This window comes from Pseudopodoces humilis, chromosome 3 (assembly GCF_049639895.1).
Source record: "Pseudopodoces humilis isolate 2021_Gansu_Grassland_sample_001 chromosome 3, ASM4963989v1, whole genome shotgun sequence".
NCBI lineage: Eukaryota > Metazoa > Chordata > Aves > Passeriformes > Paridae > Pseudopodoces > Pseudopodoces humilis.
Window position 1 is genome coordinate 48,734,579 of NC_142202.1, and position 22,591 is coordinate 48,757,169.

The 22,591-nt window shown below is 37.9% G+C and overlaps 1 protein-coding gene across 3 annotated transcripts in view; it reads right to left on the minus strand.

Moving 5' to 3' along the window:
- The window catches only part of GRM1 (glutamate metabotropic receptor 1), a 184,417-nt gene that overhangs the window by 35,300 nt on the left and 126,526 nt on the right, over positions 1-22,591 (minus strand). For all 3 annotated transcript variants that reach the window (XM_005518492.2, XM_005518495.2, XM_088053341.1), the window contains exons 5-7: positions 9,591-9,837; positions 3,443-3,611; positions 1,455-1,581 (exon numbers count right to left, since the gene is read on the minus strand). In XM_005518492.2, the coding sequence (XP_005518549.2) occupies positions 1,455-1,581; positions 3,443-3,611; positions 9,591-9,837 (543 nt within the window). The remainder of the gene's footprint in view (positions 1-1,454; positions 1,582-3,442; positions 3,612-9,590; positions 9,838-22,591) is intronic.

A 22,591-nucleotide genomic window follows, 5' to 3' on the forward strand; every position in this document is an offset into this window, starting at 1 on the left:
TAAACAATTCTGTGAACCTCCAAGACCAGCAAAACCTGTCTGTGTACGGATAACTGCTTTAAAATTAGCAGATGCTGCTGTCCTAGGGGCAGGAATTAAATACGAGCTTTTCAAATGGTCAGGACACTTCTGAAAGTTTCTGTGGACTTTTTGGTTTCTATTAATACCACATGTGTTTCCACTATTTGGGCCCTTACAGAATGTATTTTTCATTAACTTCTCTCCTGGCAGCCCACTGACATGAAACTTGAAGGGTCTGAATGATTACTGAGATTTCTGTATCTTGACAAATCTGTTTGTCAGTTTACCTGCAAACCAGAGCAGGGGCAGGGCAGGGTGGTGGGAGTGGGAGGTTTGGAATATAGACACACATCTGGGATGTGACCATAACTTATTTTCCATAGAAAACCGACAGACAATGGGTCACTTTTCCCAGTCTCTTGTGATTAATAATGTATTTTTACCCAGAGAAGTGACTATCTTTCCCTTTCAAAATACATGCTCTGAGAGCTCATTTGGCTTCAGTTACTAGCTCGAAGTATCTCATGGAATTGAAGTTTGAGGATTTTGTCTATGTGCAAAATGTTGCAGAAACATCTATCTGTCAGCCAGTCATGGTAAAGGACAAAGATGTGTTCAGTTACACATTTGATCTTTGGCTAGGTGATCAGATTGTTTCTCTGACTAGGAATGATGCCCTGCTGAATGCTGGCATCCAAGATTTGCAGAAGTGACATGGGACAGAGGTGCCTCTAGTCTTTCACAGTGGTACAAAGCAAATGTTAAGGTCAGGGTGACGCTTCTCAATGTGTTGTAGCTATTTCTTTGGGGTAATGGTTGCTGCCAAGCTCAGAGCAGATGTGCAGCTTGACCTTGATAGGTAAAAAATAAACAGAAGGATGCCAAAGCATGCAACTCATCCAAAGCATATACACAAGGGAGACCAACTCTAACTCTTTCCACACACCCTTTCTTAGGATTTTGTTGAAATTCCTCTTGCTGGTGGGTGCAGTGAGAATGATCTTTGTACCAGAGTCCAGTAATCAGTTACTGAAGGTCCTGAAATCCCAGATAAAGTGCTACTAATTGCATGGTAAAAATGATCAGAAAAGAGTATCAAGTCGATATGACAAGAATGCACTGAACTCTTGTGATAGTCACTGCTAAATTGCAGCAAATGCTGCTGAGTTCATTAACAGTCTTAACAGCTTTGTTAATACTTGTGCTAAATGAAGGAAAGGAACAGACTATAATATTTCTTCTTGGTGGAAATTTTGCTGTATTTATTGTCTCTGCAGTTGCACTAGCTGAAAGAGTCACCCTAAACTGCTCTGGAATGTGTGTCCAAATATGAACCTTTAATATCTCTGCATGCTGCCACCTTACTGTCCAGCACACAGCATTCTCCTTGTGCCCTGTAGAAAAACAATGTGTTTGGAGGGACACATCCTTACCTGTCAGGTCAGCATTTGGCCACCAGCCGAGCTCACAGGCTTTACACGTGAATTCATCCTGAACAAATTCATTCTCCTTGCAAGCAGTGCAAATCCAGCAGCAGCTCACTTCTCCTTTCCTGATCACCTGCAATACAAAATATATCCTTGGTTCTGATCCTCTATCAGACAACAAGGAGGCACACACCACCACCCCCCAACAAACACATAACACAATAAACTGTTTAAAACATTACAGGATTCCTGTGTATGGCACATTTCAAACAGCTAGAAAACATGTATCATGATTTTGTATCAATCCTTGTACTGAAATTTGTGCTTAGGAGTTCAAGGATAACCTCAAAATTTTATTTTGTTTTGGGGAGAGCTGTTCTGAGTTAAAACCATTTTCTCTCTGGTACAGAGGCATGGTGAATGCCATATTTTCAATCAAACTTGAGACTTAATCTGTGACATGGCAGAGGGCAGGACAAGCAGCTCAGCCCACACTTAATGTCTACTGCATAGTAAAAAGCAGTAAACAAAGTCAAAGCTTATAACATGGAGTAATTAATGTACATATATATATATATACATATATATATATACATGTACACACAAGCACATTCACATACACATACGTTCCAATTTATGTGGAAGTCTCTTTGGGGCTCACTACACAAGTGTAAATAGAAATTAAAATAAGAACGAATTACAAAACGTCTTGCTTAAAGGTTCTATTGTGTTCTAGCAGAAAAAAAATTAAGCAATGACCAACCTCATGCTTTGGAACACCTCTTTCAGTGACAAATGTCCCTGAAAACTTTATTTGCTGTGAGGGCTGCTAAATGTAATGATCCAATGCTGAAAAGATTATTTTCTTGTCTTGATTCCTAGTTTCATTACCCTGAGGCTGGAAGAAAGATTAAGGGTATCTCTGGCTCCTAGGGCTTTCACAAAGACTCTGGCCTTGTTTGCCAGGAAGGAGGAATCCAGCCTTTTCTTCCAGATCTTCCTCTCCATCTATATGCAGAGACAAGTAAGTAGTGAAATACAAAATGTTTGTTTTATTGAATACTGGCTTTGTGGGCTTTTTCTCGTTGTTAACATTTCCTCATGCAGTCTGTGGAGAGAGTCCAATAGACTTCAATGAGAGCTGAAGCTGGCATTTTGTATGCATGGTGTTTACATATACACACATACACAAACTGCACAATCTCAAAAACAGGGAAAAGATGTTTTGGAGGGTGGTAAATACCAATAATGTTTCTCCTCCAAGATGTTGGAGTATGTCACTATGCCTTTGCCAAATCATCAGTCACTTATTGCTTAGAGTAGCAATATAGAAATAAAAAAGCTGCAAATGTGCTTATTAAATGAAAATAGAAAGGAAGGTCTGCTCTAAGGAGATTTTGCTGAATTGGCATCTTTCTGTTTTAAACTTAATGCATCGATTTTGATAGTGGTGAAACGTCTTTATGTCATCCAGACATGACTGGTAGCAAATTATTTGTAGCCTGATGCAGGTGCTACTGTTTGGTGAACACAGAGTGATTTCATTTGTGTTTCCATTAGTCCTGTTGTGAACATTAGATACAAATAGGTGCAGGGTTTGTTGTTCAGTTGTTTTTTTCTCAACTTTTTTTTGCAGGTGTAATTGCTGGAACAAAATACTGGATTCCCAAGGTTTCAAGATCAGCCCCCAGGTGAATCACAGCCACTGAATGTTGTAGGCAATGACTAAGTGAAAATCTTTCTCACATAAAATGAAATTCAAATTCTGTCACACTGGAAGTTTCTGCATCCCTACAAAGGGTAATTTTAGAGAACATGGGCCTGCATAGAGTGTTAAAGATATTAATCTATGAGTCTTGCCATAATTTTGGCTTTCCTGAAGGAAAGGAAGTCCCACCCATTCATTGGCTTGAAAGGGGCTTGCTTGGGTTTAGGAAAAAACACTGATTGGATATTCATATTTCTATAGCACAAAGTAAGTGTCTGAGGCACACCTTAATCTGGCCCTTCAGGCAAGGCTCGCTGCACACGGATCGGACCATTCCGCTCTTATTCATCTGAATCCTGTAGTCGTCAATGTTGAGCACACCCTCGTGCCAGGTCCCGATGAGGACGTAGTCATACCGGTTGGGCTCTATGTACTGTAGGTTCATGATGTCATATCTGCAAGGAAAAAACAATGAGTCACTGTCCTGCAACATAAAGGACAAAAATTTACCTTGGTCTTCTTCTTCTTCCTCTAAATAGTCATGTTATCCCTTAATACCAGGGACTTGGCTTTCACAACAACCCCAAATCCTTTAGGATTTGCAGCAGAATCACAGGAAGTGTCAGCTCTGATTGACACACAATTGCTGATTGCCTGCCTTGCTTGCATAAAACCGTGGGGAAAAGGTTGTGTGTCCAGGAGGAACTACACACCAAAGACAGTAAACTCTGCTGAAGATGCACATGTAGGCAATGTCTGGATGCTGTGTTTTCAAATCATTTTTCAAATCTTCTTTAACCTTCACTTGGTGTCTCCATGCAGGCAGGTTGTAATATAGCCCTTGCTGGGAGCTCCTGAGCAGAAATGCTCAAACCAACCTAACTGGTTTGCTGTAAGTTAGCTGTAAGCTCTAAATTCGACCATTCATATTGTGCAGCCCAGCCATTCTGTCAGGAAAAGTTAGCACCTCAGTCACAACATTTACTTCCTCACCCTAGGCAAGTAGGAGAGCACTTCCCAAGAATAAGGTTAGGGAAGCATAAAAAACTGCTACAATAAACATCCAGCCTACCCCATTGCTTTCAATGTGTTGGACCTGATGTGTGTACATCCCTTATAGATAATTATTATATTCATTCTTCTACACACAGAATGTAGCTTGATTCTTAGTAGTAAACAATCAGGAATGGGAGAATGAATTTTGGAGTGTGTAAAGAGAGGAAGAACCACAAAAGAGGCTAAACCCACAGCCTCATCTCTTAAGATGAGAAGGGGGAAGACTTTGTTTAATAAATGGAAAGAGAAAGAGCATTGAGAACAAGGAATCAGCATTAGAGCTGAAAATAACAAAGGATTTTATATTTTCCAAGCCTGGGATTTACTGCCTTGCTTTTCTGTACTGGATTGCCTCAGTCTCTAGAGAAAAAACCTTTTGTTATGGGTGCTGTTAATCTGCATGTGCTTTAAGAATGAAAGGTAAGCTAAGCAAACTATGAGCCATAAATAAAATTGGGATGTTTGGTTGTGAGCAAAGAGAGACATCCATTTTTATTTTTCCATTTTGATGTTCAAATATGCAAAATTTCAAATCTCTGCACTTCACAGAGGGAAGAGATGCTAGAATTATTCTCTAGAGTGGAGCGGAGTTAATTTCATTAACTAAGCCTTTTCTTTTCTAAGTCTCTTTTAAGTTTAGTTAAAGATGATTTAAAGAAATGCATATTTACAGCTGTAATTAGACCTCGGTTTCGCAAATATGCATTCTCAGATAATGCCAGTGCCACTGCAGAGCTCCGCTGAATCAAGTGTGAAAAGGGACCCCTGCCACTGAGTTCAATGGAGCTCCAGGCAGGAGGCAGCTCCACTGGTTGGGAATTGGCCACTAATCAAGGCATTGCTTAGGAAAGGGGTAAATTTCAAGTTCATTAACGAACAATTGCTTCTCATATTCCAGTTCTTCTAAAGGAAGTACCTAAAAAAAGAAATGCTGTTTCCAGGCTTGTGAAGAATCAGGATAACAAGAAGCAGTGAGAGTCAAGCATTTCATAATTGATACTCAACAGACAGGACTAAAGCTCAGCAGAAATGTGCATGCCTCTTCCTAGCAAGGAAAATGTATTTGGATTTTAGTTTGACCTTATATTAGACTGATACAAAATCATTTACTCTGGGCTGGAAAATTAGTTCAGGAAGGGGAATAAAAAATTATTAAAACCTCACATTCCCCTAATGGAATTTTTGAGCCCACACACATTTTTTCATTTTCACAAAAATACATCACAAAGCACAGAGTGACATTAATGCAACATCAATTAAGAGTTTTTCTTGTGTTCCTGTAATACTATTCCCCTTCCTATAGGTTACCTGTCAAAGAATAAAGTATGTAGATTAAAAGCTCTTACACAGTCATGCATTATGACAAATTGTAGTACAATGTTTTCAGCTTTGATCTGCAGCTTGAATTTTAATAGGAAATATGTGGTCTAGCAAATACAATTGGTATATGGAGACGTGCTTAAGTTCTTTATCCTTTCCTGATTTTTCCAAATGAAAAGTCTGCGCTTCGAGCAAAGACAAATTCAGTGCTGGAATACGTCCTCCCATCCCCTTGCTCACGTATGGATAACTTTAACAATTTTGGGCTTTTTCCATGCTAAAAATTATGACCCCAAAAGAAGTGGGTTTGCCAAGAGTTGTGAAGCTCTCAGAGAGTGAGACTTCTTGGAAGCAGTTGTATTTCACACACACAGCAGCATTTAAAGAAGCCATGAAAACATTCAGGGCATAAGAAAATTAATCCTTCTTTCAATATAAGAACAAGCTCTCTGGTATATCGGGAAATTGTATGGCCCAATAGGTGGTGTCATATGAACAAGTTACTTGTAAGGCAAGCCAGAATATAAATCAGATGGTCACAGGCACACTCCTACTTTAATTAATCTGAGATAGCTGAAGTTACCTTTTTCCATAGCCATAATACCAGACTGGTACTGATGTTTGCTATCCTGGAAGACAGGACGGAAAAGAGCAATTCTGAGCAATGCTGGGATGAAAATGGATGAAATAACCACCCATGAACTCCAAACCAAAAATGCATATTTGAAAAAAAAAAAAAAAAGTTTGCATTCAAGTTTGAATGCTTTGCATAAGGCAAAATTTGACTTTTACTCGAAGCACTGGAGTCAGTAATGTTACCATGACTGAAACCTGAACTATTAGAAATTTTGAACTAAATAGGCTTACATGATTCTAAGTCCAAGTCTTGTTAAGATGAAATGTTAGTTACGAGAAATTTTTCTCTTAGTTTGTGAACCTCAGCATTTCTGCACTTATCAAAGGTTCATTGTAGGGTCTGAAAGTTCTCCTGTCTGTTGTCACAAAGCATTTTCTGGTCAGAGGTCTATGCAAGTCATTTGTTCTAGAGAGGTAAGGTTCTTCATACCAACCACAAGGTAAAAGGAGGCAATTGCCTAGAATAGACCAGATCTAAAAAAGATATCTCTGTATGCCAGAGAAGGATATTGTGTTGACTATTGCATCCTTCACACTTTCTCCAGCCATTTCTGGAAATTTGAGTGATATGATTGCTACAGGGAAAGGAAATGTGAGCTACTCAATGAAACTAAAAGTGCAGCAAATTTACCAGCATGTTCTTAATGACAGTGTAGTGAACACATACAGCTGAATTTCCAGACTTACAACCATGCCATTTTTTCTCAGAGGCAGTGCAGCCAGCTAAATGACTGCATTTTTGCCCTTCCAATAAAAGCTTGCTTCATATTTCTGCATAAGTGATATTCAAAGAAAAGATTCTTCACAGAAGAAATACACGTTTGGCTACATGCTTTGTGTTTTCCACTCTCATTTTGATAAAACCTTGAAAACATGAATTGAGCCTGAGATAGAGAAACAATTGTCTCTAAACAAATGGTTAAGGTTTCATGAAGCTGTACAGGTTTTAAAACAGGAGATTATGGGAAGGCCAGACAAACATAACTACAGGCAACTCTATCTGCACTACTCATGATGATGACAATTAGAAGTTTGTGGGAGCTAATTGCTCAAAGAACCTCACAGATTTTGAAAATTATGAGAAAGGTTGCTACCTTCTAAGAATGAATATTATTCCACCTTGTGAAGTTGATTTGTCCACGTGATTTGAGGACAGGATATCTAAAAAATTTCACGCATTTGTGTGACATTCTTGCACTTGCATAGAAGAGCAAAAAATTAAGGAATTTCGTAGCAGGCAGACTTTGCTATATTTAGGTGTTGTATGTGGTGTTTATCTTTCCATTTTGCTGAGGTACAAAAACCCTTTTGGGTATTGACACAGTGCTATGGTCTTTTCACTGATCCACAAAGAGACTTTCCACATGAAGCTGTGGGAACACAAACAGCCAGTCTGAAGCTACAGACAATTCTGTTATACTACTGTATTCTGCCATACAGGGATCTGACAGATAACAGACCAGACAAGGATCAAGACACAAGGATCAGACAGATCTGACTGTGCAGATCACAGTTCATATGCACATAGCCATTCTCTGATATGACGTTGCCCATATATACTGCCCATACATATTTGTGTCATAAATGCCACAGATTGATCCAAGGATCACAGAATGAATAACAAAAAGGTTAATTGAATTTCCTTGCCCAAATTTGCTAGCTCCAACTGTGAAAATATAAATGAGGAACCATAAAAAAAAAACCTCTCCCTACCTAAAATAACCTATCAAATTCTAAGTAGGCCAGGAAATCAATAAATATGAACCTTGCTATAGACCAAAATGATTGATGGAATAAATTCTATCACTCTGGCATACACAGAGAAATATCCTGATATAAACTCTCTTATGTTTTGAATTCAGCAACTGTTCAATCTAATTCTATGCTTGGTACTGATGAGAGTTGTGGAAATGCTCTTGGGTGACAAAATAATAAGTAAGAATTAGGCTAAAATTGGAAAATTACATCTAAACATCAAACCAAATAGCTAAGAGACAGAAAATGCAGCATATGCAAAGCTGGAGTAATGCTTTTATGGACACAAATAGTGTGCAAAAAGCATAAAGCTATACTAAGCTGTAATTTCTCTGTATTATCTAAATTATATGTGCAAAGACTTGATTTATGCATTTGTGTCGATAAGTATGTGTTCAAATGTAAGGAAATTGCTTGCTCCTGCTTTCAAAGCCTGACCTAACTGATCTGTATCTAAAATATTTCTGAAGTCGACATTCAACAAGACCAAACTAACTAACTAGCTTTTTTTTGTTAATTAAATGTAACAAACTGTTTAGATGTATGTACTGCTGACATATGACAATAGAAAAAAACCCATAACAATATAGGAAATGGTAAAACATTGGCCATCTTGATAATAAAACCTAGTACTGGAGATAAGAGGTGCTTCAAGACCACTGTGTCTTATGAATACTCTTTGGAGGCATGAGAAGACATAAAAATTCTTTGTTTGCTTCAGAGCCCTCCCTTTGTGTGGTGTTGGCACTCAGATGCACTTATGCAATAAGCCCAAAGATGGAGTGAGAGAGCCTTTTATAACACTTTAACAACAGTAGGAAAACAAACTTCAGTGAAGCAATCCCTGGGTAGGTTTCAATTAATAATGGATTTTGTACTTCAGCAGCTGAATTAAATGTATTTATAAAAAAGAAAGCAAACAAACAAAAAAAATCCATGGGTTAAAATAGAACCCACAAAACTAAAGGAAAGATCTCTGTCAGTGTGCTCCCATAAGAGAAACAAAGGTGATATCCAAGTCCACAAAGGTGCTGCTTTTCCCACTGCTTGGGGACATCCTGTACCTGTACATGTCTGCTGTGGGGGGTAAACTATAGCAGCTGCCATGCCTGGGGACAGAACCCAAACGAGTGAAACACAGAAACTTCTGACAAAAAAAACCCTATTATTTTTCCTACTCTACACAGAGCTATCTTTAAATTCTGGGACTGATCTAATTCTATTTGGAGTGAAACAAATTAAGGAGATCATAAAGGAGCTTACCAATCAACACCCTGGCAAGGTTTCAGCAGTTGGAAAAGGATGTTCTCTACAGCCCTCTATTCAAAACTACATCAGGTAAACGCTTCATTAAATTCCAGTAATTGCCATTAGGCTTTATACATACTAAAACCCTGGTGCTGAGACCCAATAGTACCTTTCACACCTGAAGTCTGTGAGTAACAAGGTTTGTCATCTCCTGCAGCACTAGAAATTTTTAGGCTATACTGTACTTCCTGTCCCAATATAAGATACCATGTGTTACCAGTGTTATTCTTGGCTGTTGGAAAGACTGGTCCATGCTTCATGTTCCAGAAAAAAAAGCCAAAGAAATCTACATCACCAAACAGAGTAACATTCCCACTTCCCACCCTCTGGTTTAATTAGTTGAGATGAAGCCTCTTTACCTTCCAGGGGCATCTCCCTTTTCATCAAACCAAACTTCTTCTCCAGACACACCAATGAATGAGGATTTGAGGAGGAACTCCAAGAGCTTGCTGCCATCAATTGGCTTCATAGCATCACAAAGTCCAACATGTCCGGGGCAAAGGGAGTGATGCATATTTTGCAGCCCATAAGCCATAGCATATATTGCATTGATGACAAATCCCATTTTACTGTCCTGCACATAGTTTTCTTCTAAGCTCTCGTTGCCTACAATAGTAAGAAAAAAGTGTTATTATAAAAAAAGATGAGATGACATGAAAATATGAAAAAGCAATAATATATAAAAAGGGATTTGCTTCTTTCCCTTATAAAGCTTTAGAGGCATAAACAAGGTATCAGTCATGGATTTTAAATAAATAAATAAATAAATAAATAAATAAATAAATAAATTAGTCAAACACTTGCCCACCACCACCCCAGAAATCTTGAATTCATTAAAAGCAAAATTCTTCATGAGAAAACACCTGTTTAATCAAGTTGTCATCTTTTGTTTGTTGTTTTATGAATTTTTCCTCGTCATTCCACAATTTTACTTATTTTAAGGAAGGTTAATCAAGAGGATAGCTTTCCACTGGAACAATTTTTTTAAGTAATTTCCTTGACAGATTGACTTTTTGCTACATTTGAGGTTTTTTTTCTTTTTTAATCTCATGTTTTTGAGGGTCAAGATAGCAATGTCCCTTTCTTTCAGTGTTAAAAACAGAACGTAAATCAGCATCACCTCTTGAGTTATCAGAAACAGTCATTTTAGTTAAAAGTGGCCATAGATATGCCAGTATGGGATTGCTACAGAAAATCAGCCAAAGTTTGTAACACTGAGTTTTGGTGTAACTGCAGCCTGAGCACACAAAGAAGTCTCCTTCCTCTGACCATGAACAACATGCCTCCAGAGGTTTTCTCCACACGTAGGTTTTCCCTCTGATCTGCAGCTGGGCTGGCACTGTCAGAGGCTGCTGTCTTTCGGCTGCACTTCACATCAGACCCTGCTCCTGGGCTGCTCCCCGCTTGCCTTCTGCCAGCTGAAGTGCTGCAGAACACCCAGCACCGACCCCCAGGCACTGCAGACCTGTGCTGCGGGCTCCCCAGGCAGCTGCAAGTAAGAAACCTCCTTGGTTTGTTCCGTTCCCCTTGAGTCATCCAATCACAATATGCTCCGAACTGCAAGTTGCTTTTATCTGCAGGCCTCCCACGTTACTCAGTGTTTAACAGGCAATTGCAATCCAGTCTCTGTTATTTTGTCTCGGTAACACCTTGTGTACACCAGGGAAGTAGGATGTGTTAGAGACTAGGTGTTAACTGACACTTCTCCAATCCAGGTTGAGAAGATATTTGTCGTTTTAATATGATAAAAGGAGGTAAAAATCTGCAAGTTCACCAAAACTTTCAAGATAAAAAATAGTTTCTTACCCTAATGTAGCTATGATATGGCTTTCAAATCAAACCATGAATACTGTCCTTATATTTATCATTGTAACAGGCTCTGATTTGGTAGGTCTTCTCAGCTTGTTTGCCCTAAAACTCAGAAATTTCAGCTGGGAATTCATTAGGACAACAGAGATCCCAAATGCAGGGATGCCTATCTTGCTTTTCTTGGGCTGCATTGCAGCTGGGCAAGAAAATTTTGCCTCAGTAACTATTTTCCAGATGAGCTTAACATAGCAAACAGATGTGATGGTGAATTTAAAAAGCTTTGTGAACATAGCACAATTTGACTGAATGAGTTCATGTGCTCCTCACTACCATACATTCACCACCAGCACTGCCAAACAAGGAGCAGCTTGAAAGAAAGCAGAAAGAAATTCTTTCCAGAGGCAGTGTATCCGCCACTTTCTTTGTGAGAGAAGGTTCACAGCTCCCATTCAAATCATGTGAAATGAACACCATTCGTGCTGAGGAACAGAGAAAGAATAAAAACCTCGTATGCTAGGTGACAGAACATTCACCCAGGGAAGCAGAGAGCATGCCATGTGCACCCTCACTTATGTACAGCATAGCCTTGACATCTGTATGCTTGTATATGCTAATTTATAGTCCCAATAAAATATCTGCCAGTGTGTTTCATCAGCTGATTAGTTCCATAGGATTAACACACTGCAAATTTATCACTGATTCTTCTTTCTTGTAGCTAGAAAATGAAATTGTTCTCAGGCCCTAAGTTAACGAGATGGAAAGAACCTGGGTTTGGCACAGCTGTCCTCTCTTGAAGCCTCTAAACAGCGGGTTGTGGAAGAGATCACAAAAAACAGATAGTGCACAGCCCTCACTAGCTACCCTTTTCTACATGAAAGTTTATCTCAGATCTTCCTTAATTTTTTAATTAGTTAGAGAAAAGGAGCACGAACATCAGTAATGCTTGCACAAGATAAGGATAGCATCCATGTGTTTCCTGAGGCAAACCTTCTTGTGGGTGATGGAGGTAGAAAACAAAATGAAACAGGACTTGCCAACATTTAAAAATGTGCAATTTCCTTTAAGTATGTATTCACTCAGCAGAACATGCTTTCAATTGTTGTATTTCAATATAATATGCATACCTGCAAAGAGAATAAATATTTGATGGTTGAAGGATTTGCTTTTGACCATTTTGGAATGAACACCTAAATTAAGGTTGCAAGCACATAGTCCCACACTGTAGAGGTGAGTGCCTTAATGTCATCTATAGAAATAATTGTATTGTAGTGAAAAGTAACACATAAATTGTCTCCAGATCAGTAATATAAAAATTCTTATATGTAAATAATATATTTTCCAGTAAATCCAGAATGAGAAGTCATGCTTTCCCTAAACTTAATTTCCCAGAGTCAAAATCCACTCTGTTTTAATCATTATAAGTCATAGATACACTGACACATTTGAATTTGTAAAATTCACTTAAGACAATCAGTAAGAATGTGTGGAGTTTTAAAACAAAAGAAATCATGTAATTGTGTTCAGACAGAGACAAAACAATGTTCAATTAAGTTTTCATAGGGCAAGTTTTTAATAAATGTTAACATACTACTAATTCGTCATGGGCTATCTCTATAAAGTTGTATTTTTCCTCAGTAAGTATTTGAAATGTAACAAAGAGCAAAGCAGAATTCTGAACAGTGAAATTTTTATTTTTTTCTTTGTTTCTCAGCCCTTGGAAGAAAATATCATTGGCCTACAAAGACTAATAGAAAAATATTTTGTAGCTTTCTTCCTTTTTTTAAAAAAATAACTTTAGCGACCATAGCTTTCACTGAGCAAAGAAAAACTGTAAGTCATAAGTCATGTGAATACTGGATTAATTGAAGTAACTCAAATTAGACAATTAATTTTTGGATGACCTTGAAGAATTCAGGTGTCCTAAATATCATACTTACTTAATTTTCTATTGGATGTGATGCAAATCTTCCTTTAATAATTTAAGAGGTTCTCAGTAGTCTGGGTCATTTTTTTTATCACAGTTTTGAATTTAGTCTCTGTTTCTGTCAGTAGATCTTGGAGGACAAGGACAGGTACACACATACGCTACTAATCAGAAAGGAAAATAAATAAAAAACGACAAACAAAACCCAACAAAAAAACCAAACACCAAAACCAAAAACCAAACAAACACATCCTGCCTGCACACAACTGAAAAATGCTCCCAGTTTTAGAAAGGGAGGGAGGGAGGGAGGGAGGGAAAATAGTCCCAATGTTCATGAAACTCACTGTTAATCTTTCAATTTACTATAATGCACTTCACAGCTAACTAATACTAGTTTCAACTAAGTCCTTAGAAGGATGTGACTGTGAAGCAGCCATGAATTTAGTTGAGTGCTTTTGCTGTGAAGTCAGTATGGAGCTAGCAGTGCTCTTGAGAACAGAGAGCATTATTTTGTAAATCCCACTTGAGAAACAGAAATAAAGAAAAAATATGTTATCAGAATTATGGCAAGGCATGAGTTAACTATCATGTGAAAGTAAAGTTAGGAGATGTCTCTTCATATTTAATATAAAACTCAGCACCAACTATTATTTGTTTGCAGTCCTCAGAAAGGTTAGGGCAGGAGAGAATTTATGATGGAAATAAATGTAAAAACATTTTGGTTGGGGAATCTGATGAATACCTAGCCAGTTGGCAAATTTTGAGCAAATACACATATTTGATGAAGAACACAGTCTGTTCATAGATGACTCTTGATTAGCTTAAAAAGACAAAATCTGTTCATCAAAATTGTTATAAAAGATAATACTTCATCTGGAATAGGCAGACAGTTTCATGATTCGCTATGGTCATCTGCTGAATATTTAGGGTGAAATAAAAAGTTACCAGCTGTCATAAAAACTATCTTTATTTCTGGTGGTACTGACAGAGGTATGAAGGTATTAAAAATTGTATATACTGCTTTCTCAATTTGCAGCAGTCCTTTCCAGGACTGCCTTGTTTCATGGGAAAGCCAAATTAGATTTTAGCTCTGTTGTAAGTTACAAAATGGGTGATGGTTGCATTCAATACAAGTGCTAATTTATGCCCAAAAAAAATAAAAAAAAAAATCTGGAAGTACAAATGGGGCAAAATTTCACTGGGAAAATGAAATTAAATAAAATAAATCTCCCATACTTGGGTTGCATGTGCCAAGGAGTAAAGAGGGCTCCCCCCAAAAAACTCCAGGTACGAGCAGGTAGAGCAGTACCCAGGCTCATAACAAATGTCCATATGCGTTGGACAAATTGTGGAGGCAGGCTCCTTATGCTCCCCTTCAGTCTCAACATACACTGCCTTTACCACAGGGTGCCCAAATACTGGAAGAAGCTTCCTACAGAGGTGGCCAATGCTTCAAGCCTGTCAGCAATTGAAGCTATTTGAGGAATGCCCTTAACAATCGACTTTAACTCTGGTCAGGCCCACCAGAACTGAAATGAAAAAAACTCCAATGAAACAAAAGAACCCCCAGTGGCTCTGAGAAAATTTGCTCATCTTCCTCTGTGCAGGTTTGTGTAGAGAGGCGCTAATGTCATAGCATGTCCTTGGAAAACACTGGAAGTCACATATCTTACACTGTCTCATGCTAAAGACCTGAAAAACTTTGACCACAACTTTGTGTCATAGGATCATGCAAGCAGCAAGGCAGAAGGTCAGCATTTTGAACTGACCAGTAATTTTAAATCTGGGCCCCTAAAGGAAAGAATTAAAGGTTATTATGGAAACTAAATGGCACACTAATGGTGATGAACAAACTTAGTTAATGGTGATTTTCATAACATTTTAGGATATTTGTCTACTTAGAAAAGTTGGAACAGTTTTAGTTAGATGCTTAAATATTTAATTATGGTTTTATCTTTGAACACATAGGAGAGAAAATGTAACCAATTCTACACTTCTCTTTTGTCACCAATTCCTTGAAAAATTTTAATTTTTAATTTTATTTATAACTATAGAATAATGTAGGTTCAAAAAGAATTTTAAGATCATTGAGTCCACCCTTAACCTGACACTGCCAATTCCACCACAAAACCCTTTAGTATCTTTTATGACAGTAACCAGATTGTGTTCTAGTTGCGTTTTGGTCCTTCTAATATTCTCTATACATGAGAGAATCTCTCATGAAATCCTGGTAGTCCTCCTGAGCTGGTTGCCCCTTCACTCCAATGTCACAAACTCTCCTTTTTTAACCTAAGTTCCAGCCAAAGGCATTTGTTCAGACAGGTCAGTCTTCTTCCTGGCTTACCTTCCCACACATGAGAACATCCAATAATGGCTAATCCTCTAACAATACCAAACAGTGATTGTATAAAATAATTTCTGCAAAGGGTTTCATTTGTTTTGACTCATTTGCCATTATTGATTCAGGTATTTTAGAAACATTGCCAGTTCACTCTTGCCAGTTATATTCTATTTTTAACATATATTTACATTATCTAACTTCAAAGATAACAACAACAAAATTATTTAACAAATTTCACTTCAAGGCACTTCAAAATGAATAACAGAGGTTGTAATGTCTCTAGATGTGATAAGTACATTGATGGTGTGTTTAAAATCTGTGCATATTTTGTTTTTTTCTCTTCACATCACCTTTCTTATAACAAATATATTCTGTTCATTAATATTGTATGGCTGAATGAAGTCTGCACATCTTAAGAGTAAAAAGTGAACTTTTGTTCATACTACTAAACAAAAGTCCAGAAACAAGTCACAGGCAATACATCATTTATGCTATATTAGAACATCCAAAACCCTCTTCCAGCCCACAATCAAATATACAGTAACAAGAATTCCCAAGGTCTTACTTTCCTATGTAACTGCTTGCTTTCCAAGGCATTTCAAGCTGTATCTGACTGCCTATGAGAAAAAGGCAGGAAATATTACTTGGTGACTATAACGAAACGTTATGGATCAGGGCCACAGGTTCCACTTGTTGTGACCCGTCTCAATGACTTTGCTGTCTCTATGTGGAAGCTAATATGACCACCAACAATTTGTGGAAGAAATATCTAGGGGGAAGCATATTTTCTAACCTGCAAGATGGTCAGAAAAAACAAGGCCATACTTCATTTTCAGTTAAAAAAACATTTGCAATTTTCATGAGAGAGAATTGATAGGCTGAAAAATTTCTCACAAACCATAATAAATGTTTCATTCAACCTACAACAAATGATCCCATCATGGTAAATTATTGTTTCTTTTATTGTTTCTGTTCCCAGAAAACCAGTTACTATACTGTTTTCAAACAGAACAGGATATGAGCAATGGTTACCACTTCACTTCTCACTTTGATGCCTGTATCTTTGCAGCAGGGAGGCAAGTCCAAGAGGCAGCTAAATACAGTGAAAAAGAGGAGAGATACCTTACAGGGATCCCATACACAGAGGATAGAGCTATAAAAAAGGCACAAGATGAAACAGGTAACTCAATTCCCATTGTACGTGAACTATTTGTTGGACTGGACAGAGTTCCTCTATTTGTAAGGAAAGGTTGAGGAAGGATTTATTACTGTTATAAAAGAAAAGATCTTTCCTTAACTTCCCCCTGAGCATCATGTCACCACTCTATAGGTAAAAATGCATTTCTCTATCTAGAACTGTAAGTTTCTCCACCTTTTGGCAAGAGAGGAAGCAGAGCTTTCACAGGAAAAGCTGAAAGGAAGAAATATCTTACAATATCTGGGTTCTACACCAGATTTTAAAACATGCTGATAAACATTCGACATCTTACAGTACTCATAAAGTAATAAATGAAGTTCATGGGGTTTCAGACTTTGTTTTCAGGATGTCATTGAATCAGAAAGGTTTTGCTCGCATTCTTCAAATGGTTTTTATTTCCCCAAGCAAAGAGATTCAATTCATGCAATTACATTTGATGTATTTTTCCCTGAAAAGCTAGGATACAATTACAGTTACCAATTGTGATACCCTGCTATTTTCTTTCTGAGCGTGGTAAAATCTATGAGACTCTCAGATACTACTGCTTTGTTACATATGGTGAATGTTGTTTTTTAATTGGGATTAGTGTATTTCTATTCTTGTATAATACTAGAGAGAAGAGAATAGAAACACCCATTTGAAAGCTGGGTGTTCAGCAAAAGCTCTTCAAAAATTTGCACTAGAATTCTCTAAGGCACTAACAGGATGGTAATTGCAGCAATACTTTTATGCAAGAGGTTATTTTTTATCAGTGGCAAAGTCAGTCAAATCACTGATGAAATTTATTCTCCTGAAACAAAGTTGATATTGAATTTAAAAGGATTTGGGGTTTTAAATTTATTTTTACCAGCATATCTTTTACAGATGTCAACTCCATGGCTAAAAGAAACCAGAATTTGAATTTAGCCATCAAGGTACAAGTTCTCCCTCATTTCAGATGTCTAACACCTAAACCTTAGAAGATTAGTACCCATTTCATATATACTATACACCACCACTGTCTTTGTTTTCCTTGCTGCTTTTGTGAGTATGCCACATTATCCCACAGTGATCAGAAAGAAGTGTCTTCCTTTTGTCTCTCCCTGTGTGTCAGAAGAAGTGGGGAAAGATTTAATTAAATTTACTTTCTTGTTCTCCATATCATGTTATGTAAGCACGTTAGGGCTTTAAGAGCTTAGTGTCAAAGACTCTGGAACAATTTGTGGCATACACAAATACAAGAGTGCCACAGGGAAGCTGAAACATTGTGAGGAGAAATGACTGTACAAGTCGCTGACTCACTCATTAATCAGATGTAGAGGAGTGTCAGAGTCTCTAAGCACAGGGCAGGAGAAAGGGGACCCAGCAGTGCTGCCAGCCCTATGCCAAGTCTGAATTCACGGGTTCAACCCACCCACCACATCACTTGGGAGCAAAACAGAGGGAAACTGATCTAACTCCCCCTTCATTTCCCAGCCTGCAGACTTTGCTGAACAGATACAAGAGTCTGAAGCCTGCTCTCCCCTCTGCTCTTTCTGCCTCTTCCTGTGGACATTCAGACTCACACAACTATATAACTCCAGGAGGAGCAACAAGTGATAATGCACATAACTCATGCTTATACTGAGAGAGATGATAAAGATGTGTTCTACCATGTCTTTGTCCAAGAGAGTAGACAGTTTCCTTTCTGTGGCCCAGGGAAGCTAAGCAGGGGATGACTGTCATCTTCCTAGGGCTGGCTGCCACCTCAAGTGAATGTGAAGGCTGGGCATGCCTGATGCCACAGGACAATGCAGGGGAGAGCAGACAGGGCATGTCTGGGTGAGATATTACATATTCAAAAACACTTCCAGCTGATGTGCAATGCTGCAGCCCCTGTCTGCCTTCAGAAGAGGTTAGAGGAAGGCTGGAGGCCTTTGCAGCAATTGCCAGCATGGCTTTGTCAGAACTGCACCGCTGGAGTGGGAGGCAGGAAAGGGCAAAATAGGCCTGTGTTGGAGAAAAAGTTCCTTTCGCCCTTCTTAAACCTGCATTTCCTGCTCTGTCTCCTGTGTTTTTTAGCAGTAAAAGAAAGGACTTGAAGGGAAATATGATGCACCACCTGAGAGCCATGCTAACAGCACTGCTGTCCACATGCCAGGAGCCCCAGAAGAGTGCTGTCTCTTCCTTCATTAGGCTGCCCCTGGCAAGGTGTAGCCCTCCAACACCACAGGTTTTGCAATCTACACGAATTCTTCCCATTCACTTATAACTCCTATCACTGAGAGCTGAAGAATCTGAGCATAGAGTTGAGAAGTTGCAAGTATATAAAGCCACAAAACGATGTAAAGCAAGAGGAAAAGGAGCAAGAAACTAGGTAACAGGCAGAGAAATTCCACAAGTTCATGTACAGGAGAACATGCTGTTAAGTACAGGTCTGGAGAAACCCACTTAGAGCAGATGGCTTGACAGAAGCTTATCAGCCTAATAAAGCTTCTGAAGGGGATGACATGGCCTGAAGCCTCTGTGTCTCTCCCCCCTAGGCTAAAATTCCCCTTAAGAAATTTTACTTACAAAACAATACAGGATTTATGGCCCTATGAGGATGATATGCTGAGATTCCTTCCTCTCTAAACAAGCCTGCAAGCTGGTGTTTTAAACCCCTTCTGTACACATCCATTGCTATGAACTTTTAAAAACTTGGCAGGACATTTCAGCATTGCTTCCCCTTGTTCCGAACTGTTAGTGGAATGATTTTGATGAAATAGCTCTGCAGTGAAGATTGGTGTTTAATGAAATAGAAATGGAAGGATCTACAAAGTATAGCTTAGTGTAAGGTGAAAAAAACTCAGACCACTTCAAAGCATAAAAAAAAGGATTCATACCCGTGATATTTGTGTGTGTAATTCAAAGAAATCAGCTTAAGAAGTACAATTCACAGAATGTTCAACAGTGAAGCAAGATAACAAAAACCTGCCAAAAATACTAAGTTTTTAGGTTATTGATTGCCTCATTTTGGCTATTATCTTAATTCCTGTTCTTTGGAATTAATAGTTTGGGAAACAACAGAAGAACAAAACTGCCCCTATTTGAAATAAATCACTATCTTATACTCCCAAGTAAGCACCAGTTCAAATGATTTTAAAAGAAACATGACTTTGTATTTGCCATCATTTTCATGGCTGCAGTCATGTGCCAAACCAGAAGTATACTTAAAAATGCCATAATGCAACAAAATTATGGACATTCATTTTTATGCACACTCTAACACAAATATTTGGAATTAACTCCATCATGAAGCAAGTAAGCTGTAAATATATTTCAGCTACTTTCAGATCATAAAAATATTCAATATTCGGTCATTCTAGCTTATGGTAATTCATCCCTGATTAAAATACTGTGATCAAATATTGGAAGGCTCATGGAACTGACCAGGAAATCGTATGGACATACAGTGCCTCATTATAGCCAAATACTCAAACATGATACGCAAGGCTTTAAACTGGAAATCAATAAAACTCTGATATTGATTCTGAACTTGGGAATCCATCAAGTCAGAAGCAGTTTAGGCTTCAAAGAAATCTACACTAATTCAGACAGTTAGGACATAACATTAAATTACATATTTATTCTAGGAAAAAAACAACATAGAAGAGAATGTGAAGTGATTCCAGTGTCATTTTTTTTAAACAGAGTGCAAATATTATGAAAGCTTGAAAAATAATTATTATGATTCATTTGTTTTCCTTAAATGCTGGACAGTGTACAGTCCACCTGCAAAATGACCACAATATGTTCTTTTACTTATTTGAAATTAGTATTTATCTTCTTCAGCAACATATTATTTCCCAGCTCCTATTTTAATTAGAAATTAATATTTCATCCTATAATCAGGAATAAAATATGCCAGATGATCTTTTTCTTTGATTGAATGGTTTGTATATGTAATCAACAAAGACACTGATTTCAAATCCTAATACAGCATTTGAAATTCATCTTATTATTTCATTAACTGACTAAAATTTAATGCCGACAAAGACATTTCAAAAGGTCAGGCTCAGCCTTTTCATTTAAAGGACATGGACAGCAACAGTTATTTTAATAGAGGAGTCACAAACAATGGGAATGGAATGGAATGGAATGGAATGGAATGGAATGGAATGGAATGGAATGGAATGGAATGGAATGGAATGGAATGGAATGAAGTGGAATGGCTTTTGATTTATCTCAGCCTGTTCAGAGTCCATATTCTCATCTGGTATCATGGGGTTTATTGGGGCTTATTTTGGTATTATTATTATCATTATCATTATCATTATTATCATTATTTTCTCTTCTTCTGTCCCTTTCTTGGGAATATGAAAGCAGAGAATTTAATTTGCTACTATTACTGTGTCGCACACAGCTACCTCTGTCAGTTAGAGTTCAGCAATAAACTATCTCTGAGCCTCTCTCAGACTCTGCAGGGTCCCACAGGTGTCCATGCTCCCAAGGCCTCAGGTACCAATTTAATCCTAATATTATTTAATGCAGTTATTATCACAGAGACCTTGGATCTGTGTTCATCTCTTGATTTCTTCACAGCCTTCTCCCAGTGCCGTATGGTTCCTGACCAAGATTCTCTAAGAACAGGATCCCACAGAGACCATTTGCTACATGACCTGAACTCCTGGAGAGAAACAATTAAAAATAAAGAAACCCCAATCTTCAGTCTTCCCCTCTCCCTCAGGTAGCTATGTAACCTTGCTACCTTACTCGCACACTCAATTAAAGACACATTTAGAACCACTATTCTTAACAGATCAGTTATTTGGAACAAATCTAGCAGATAGTAAGTTGCTGCAATCTCTTACATGAGACAGGAATGAACACACTTAAAATCAAATTAATTTACAAATGTAAAGAAATGCATACAGATTTTTACAATATTTGGCTAGTTTTAAACAAGGTTTCACTCTTAATAAAAAGAAAACAATTGAGTGAGATACCCTTGTAGATGTCCCATTGTAACACATTACAATAGAAAAATGGAAAGTTCAGGAAGTAGGACTGATTATATTTCAGGTGTTATGCTTTTCATATGAAGCCTGAGACCTTATCTGAAAGACGGAGATGGAACTCAATAATTGTGCTGCAGCTTTCAGAACATTATCCACCACACAATACTTAAATTAGGAACCTGAATACATATTCAGGCACCTAATTAATTGACTTGATTAATGCCTGAACTTCTCTAGCTGCTGTTGACTTTCATGGAAATTATGGGAGATCAGTACCCTTAAAAATCGGGCCAATTTATCTAGGTCTCAGAGCATGCACTTGAGGGGCCTAATTTTGAGCATCTTCATCAGAAAATGCTGGTTTAGAGTTGAAAATAAGCAACTTTCATATTAACCATAGAATATATTACCACCAAAGGGGGAAAAGGAATTAACAAGAGTTCTGTTCTCAGTATATGTTGAACATATGCCAGCAGCACAAAACCCAAACCAAAAGTCAGGGTCTTTAGATTAGAGTGGAAAAATATGATGATGGTAATAAAACACACATACTCATCTGTGCTCCTATCTGGCATGGAGACAGGAAATGGAACAAATCACAAACTCTTTTCCCCTCCATTGATCTAGATTTGTAAATGTCTAAGTAGTGGCAGTCATTGTCAAAGCATGGACATGAGATGCTGAGGACTTCAAAGCTGTGAGTCAAAATCTCATGTTAACAGATCACGTATTCCCCTCATGGTAGGACAAAAACTAGCTGGCATAACTGGTCTTTTCCCATCTCAAATTCTAGTGGTTCTGCATTAGTACAAAGAACAGCCAAGAAAGATATCCACTATTTATTATGCTTTAAATCACTATTGATTTTAGAGGGGATTCAGAATTCTTGTCTGACAGTGTACTACTACCCATCTGCCAGTACTACTGGGTTTTTTCTTTCTTTTAATGTTTTTTTATTATTCTAAGAGAACAAATCCTCTTACTCACATCTGTTCTTTATGCTAAGGTGATATTAAAACCACCAGCATTAGCTGTCAGAATACAAATCAATATGAACATCAACGTGCCTTACTTCTGCAGAAATACAGCTTATTCCAAATTTCTCCTTTGCCAAGTTTGTTGTTGGCTTT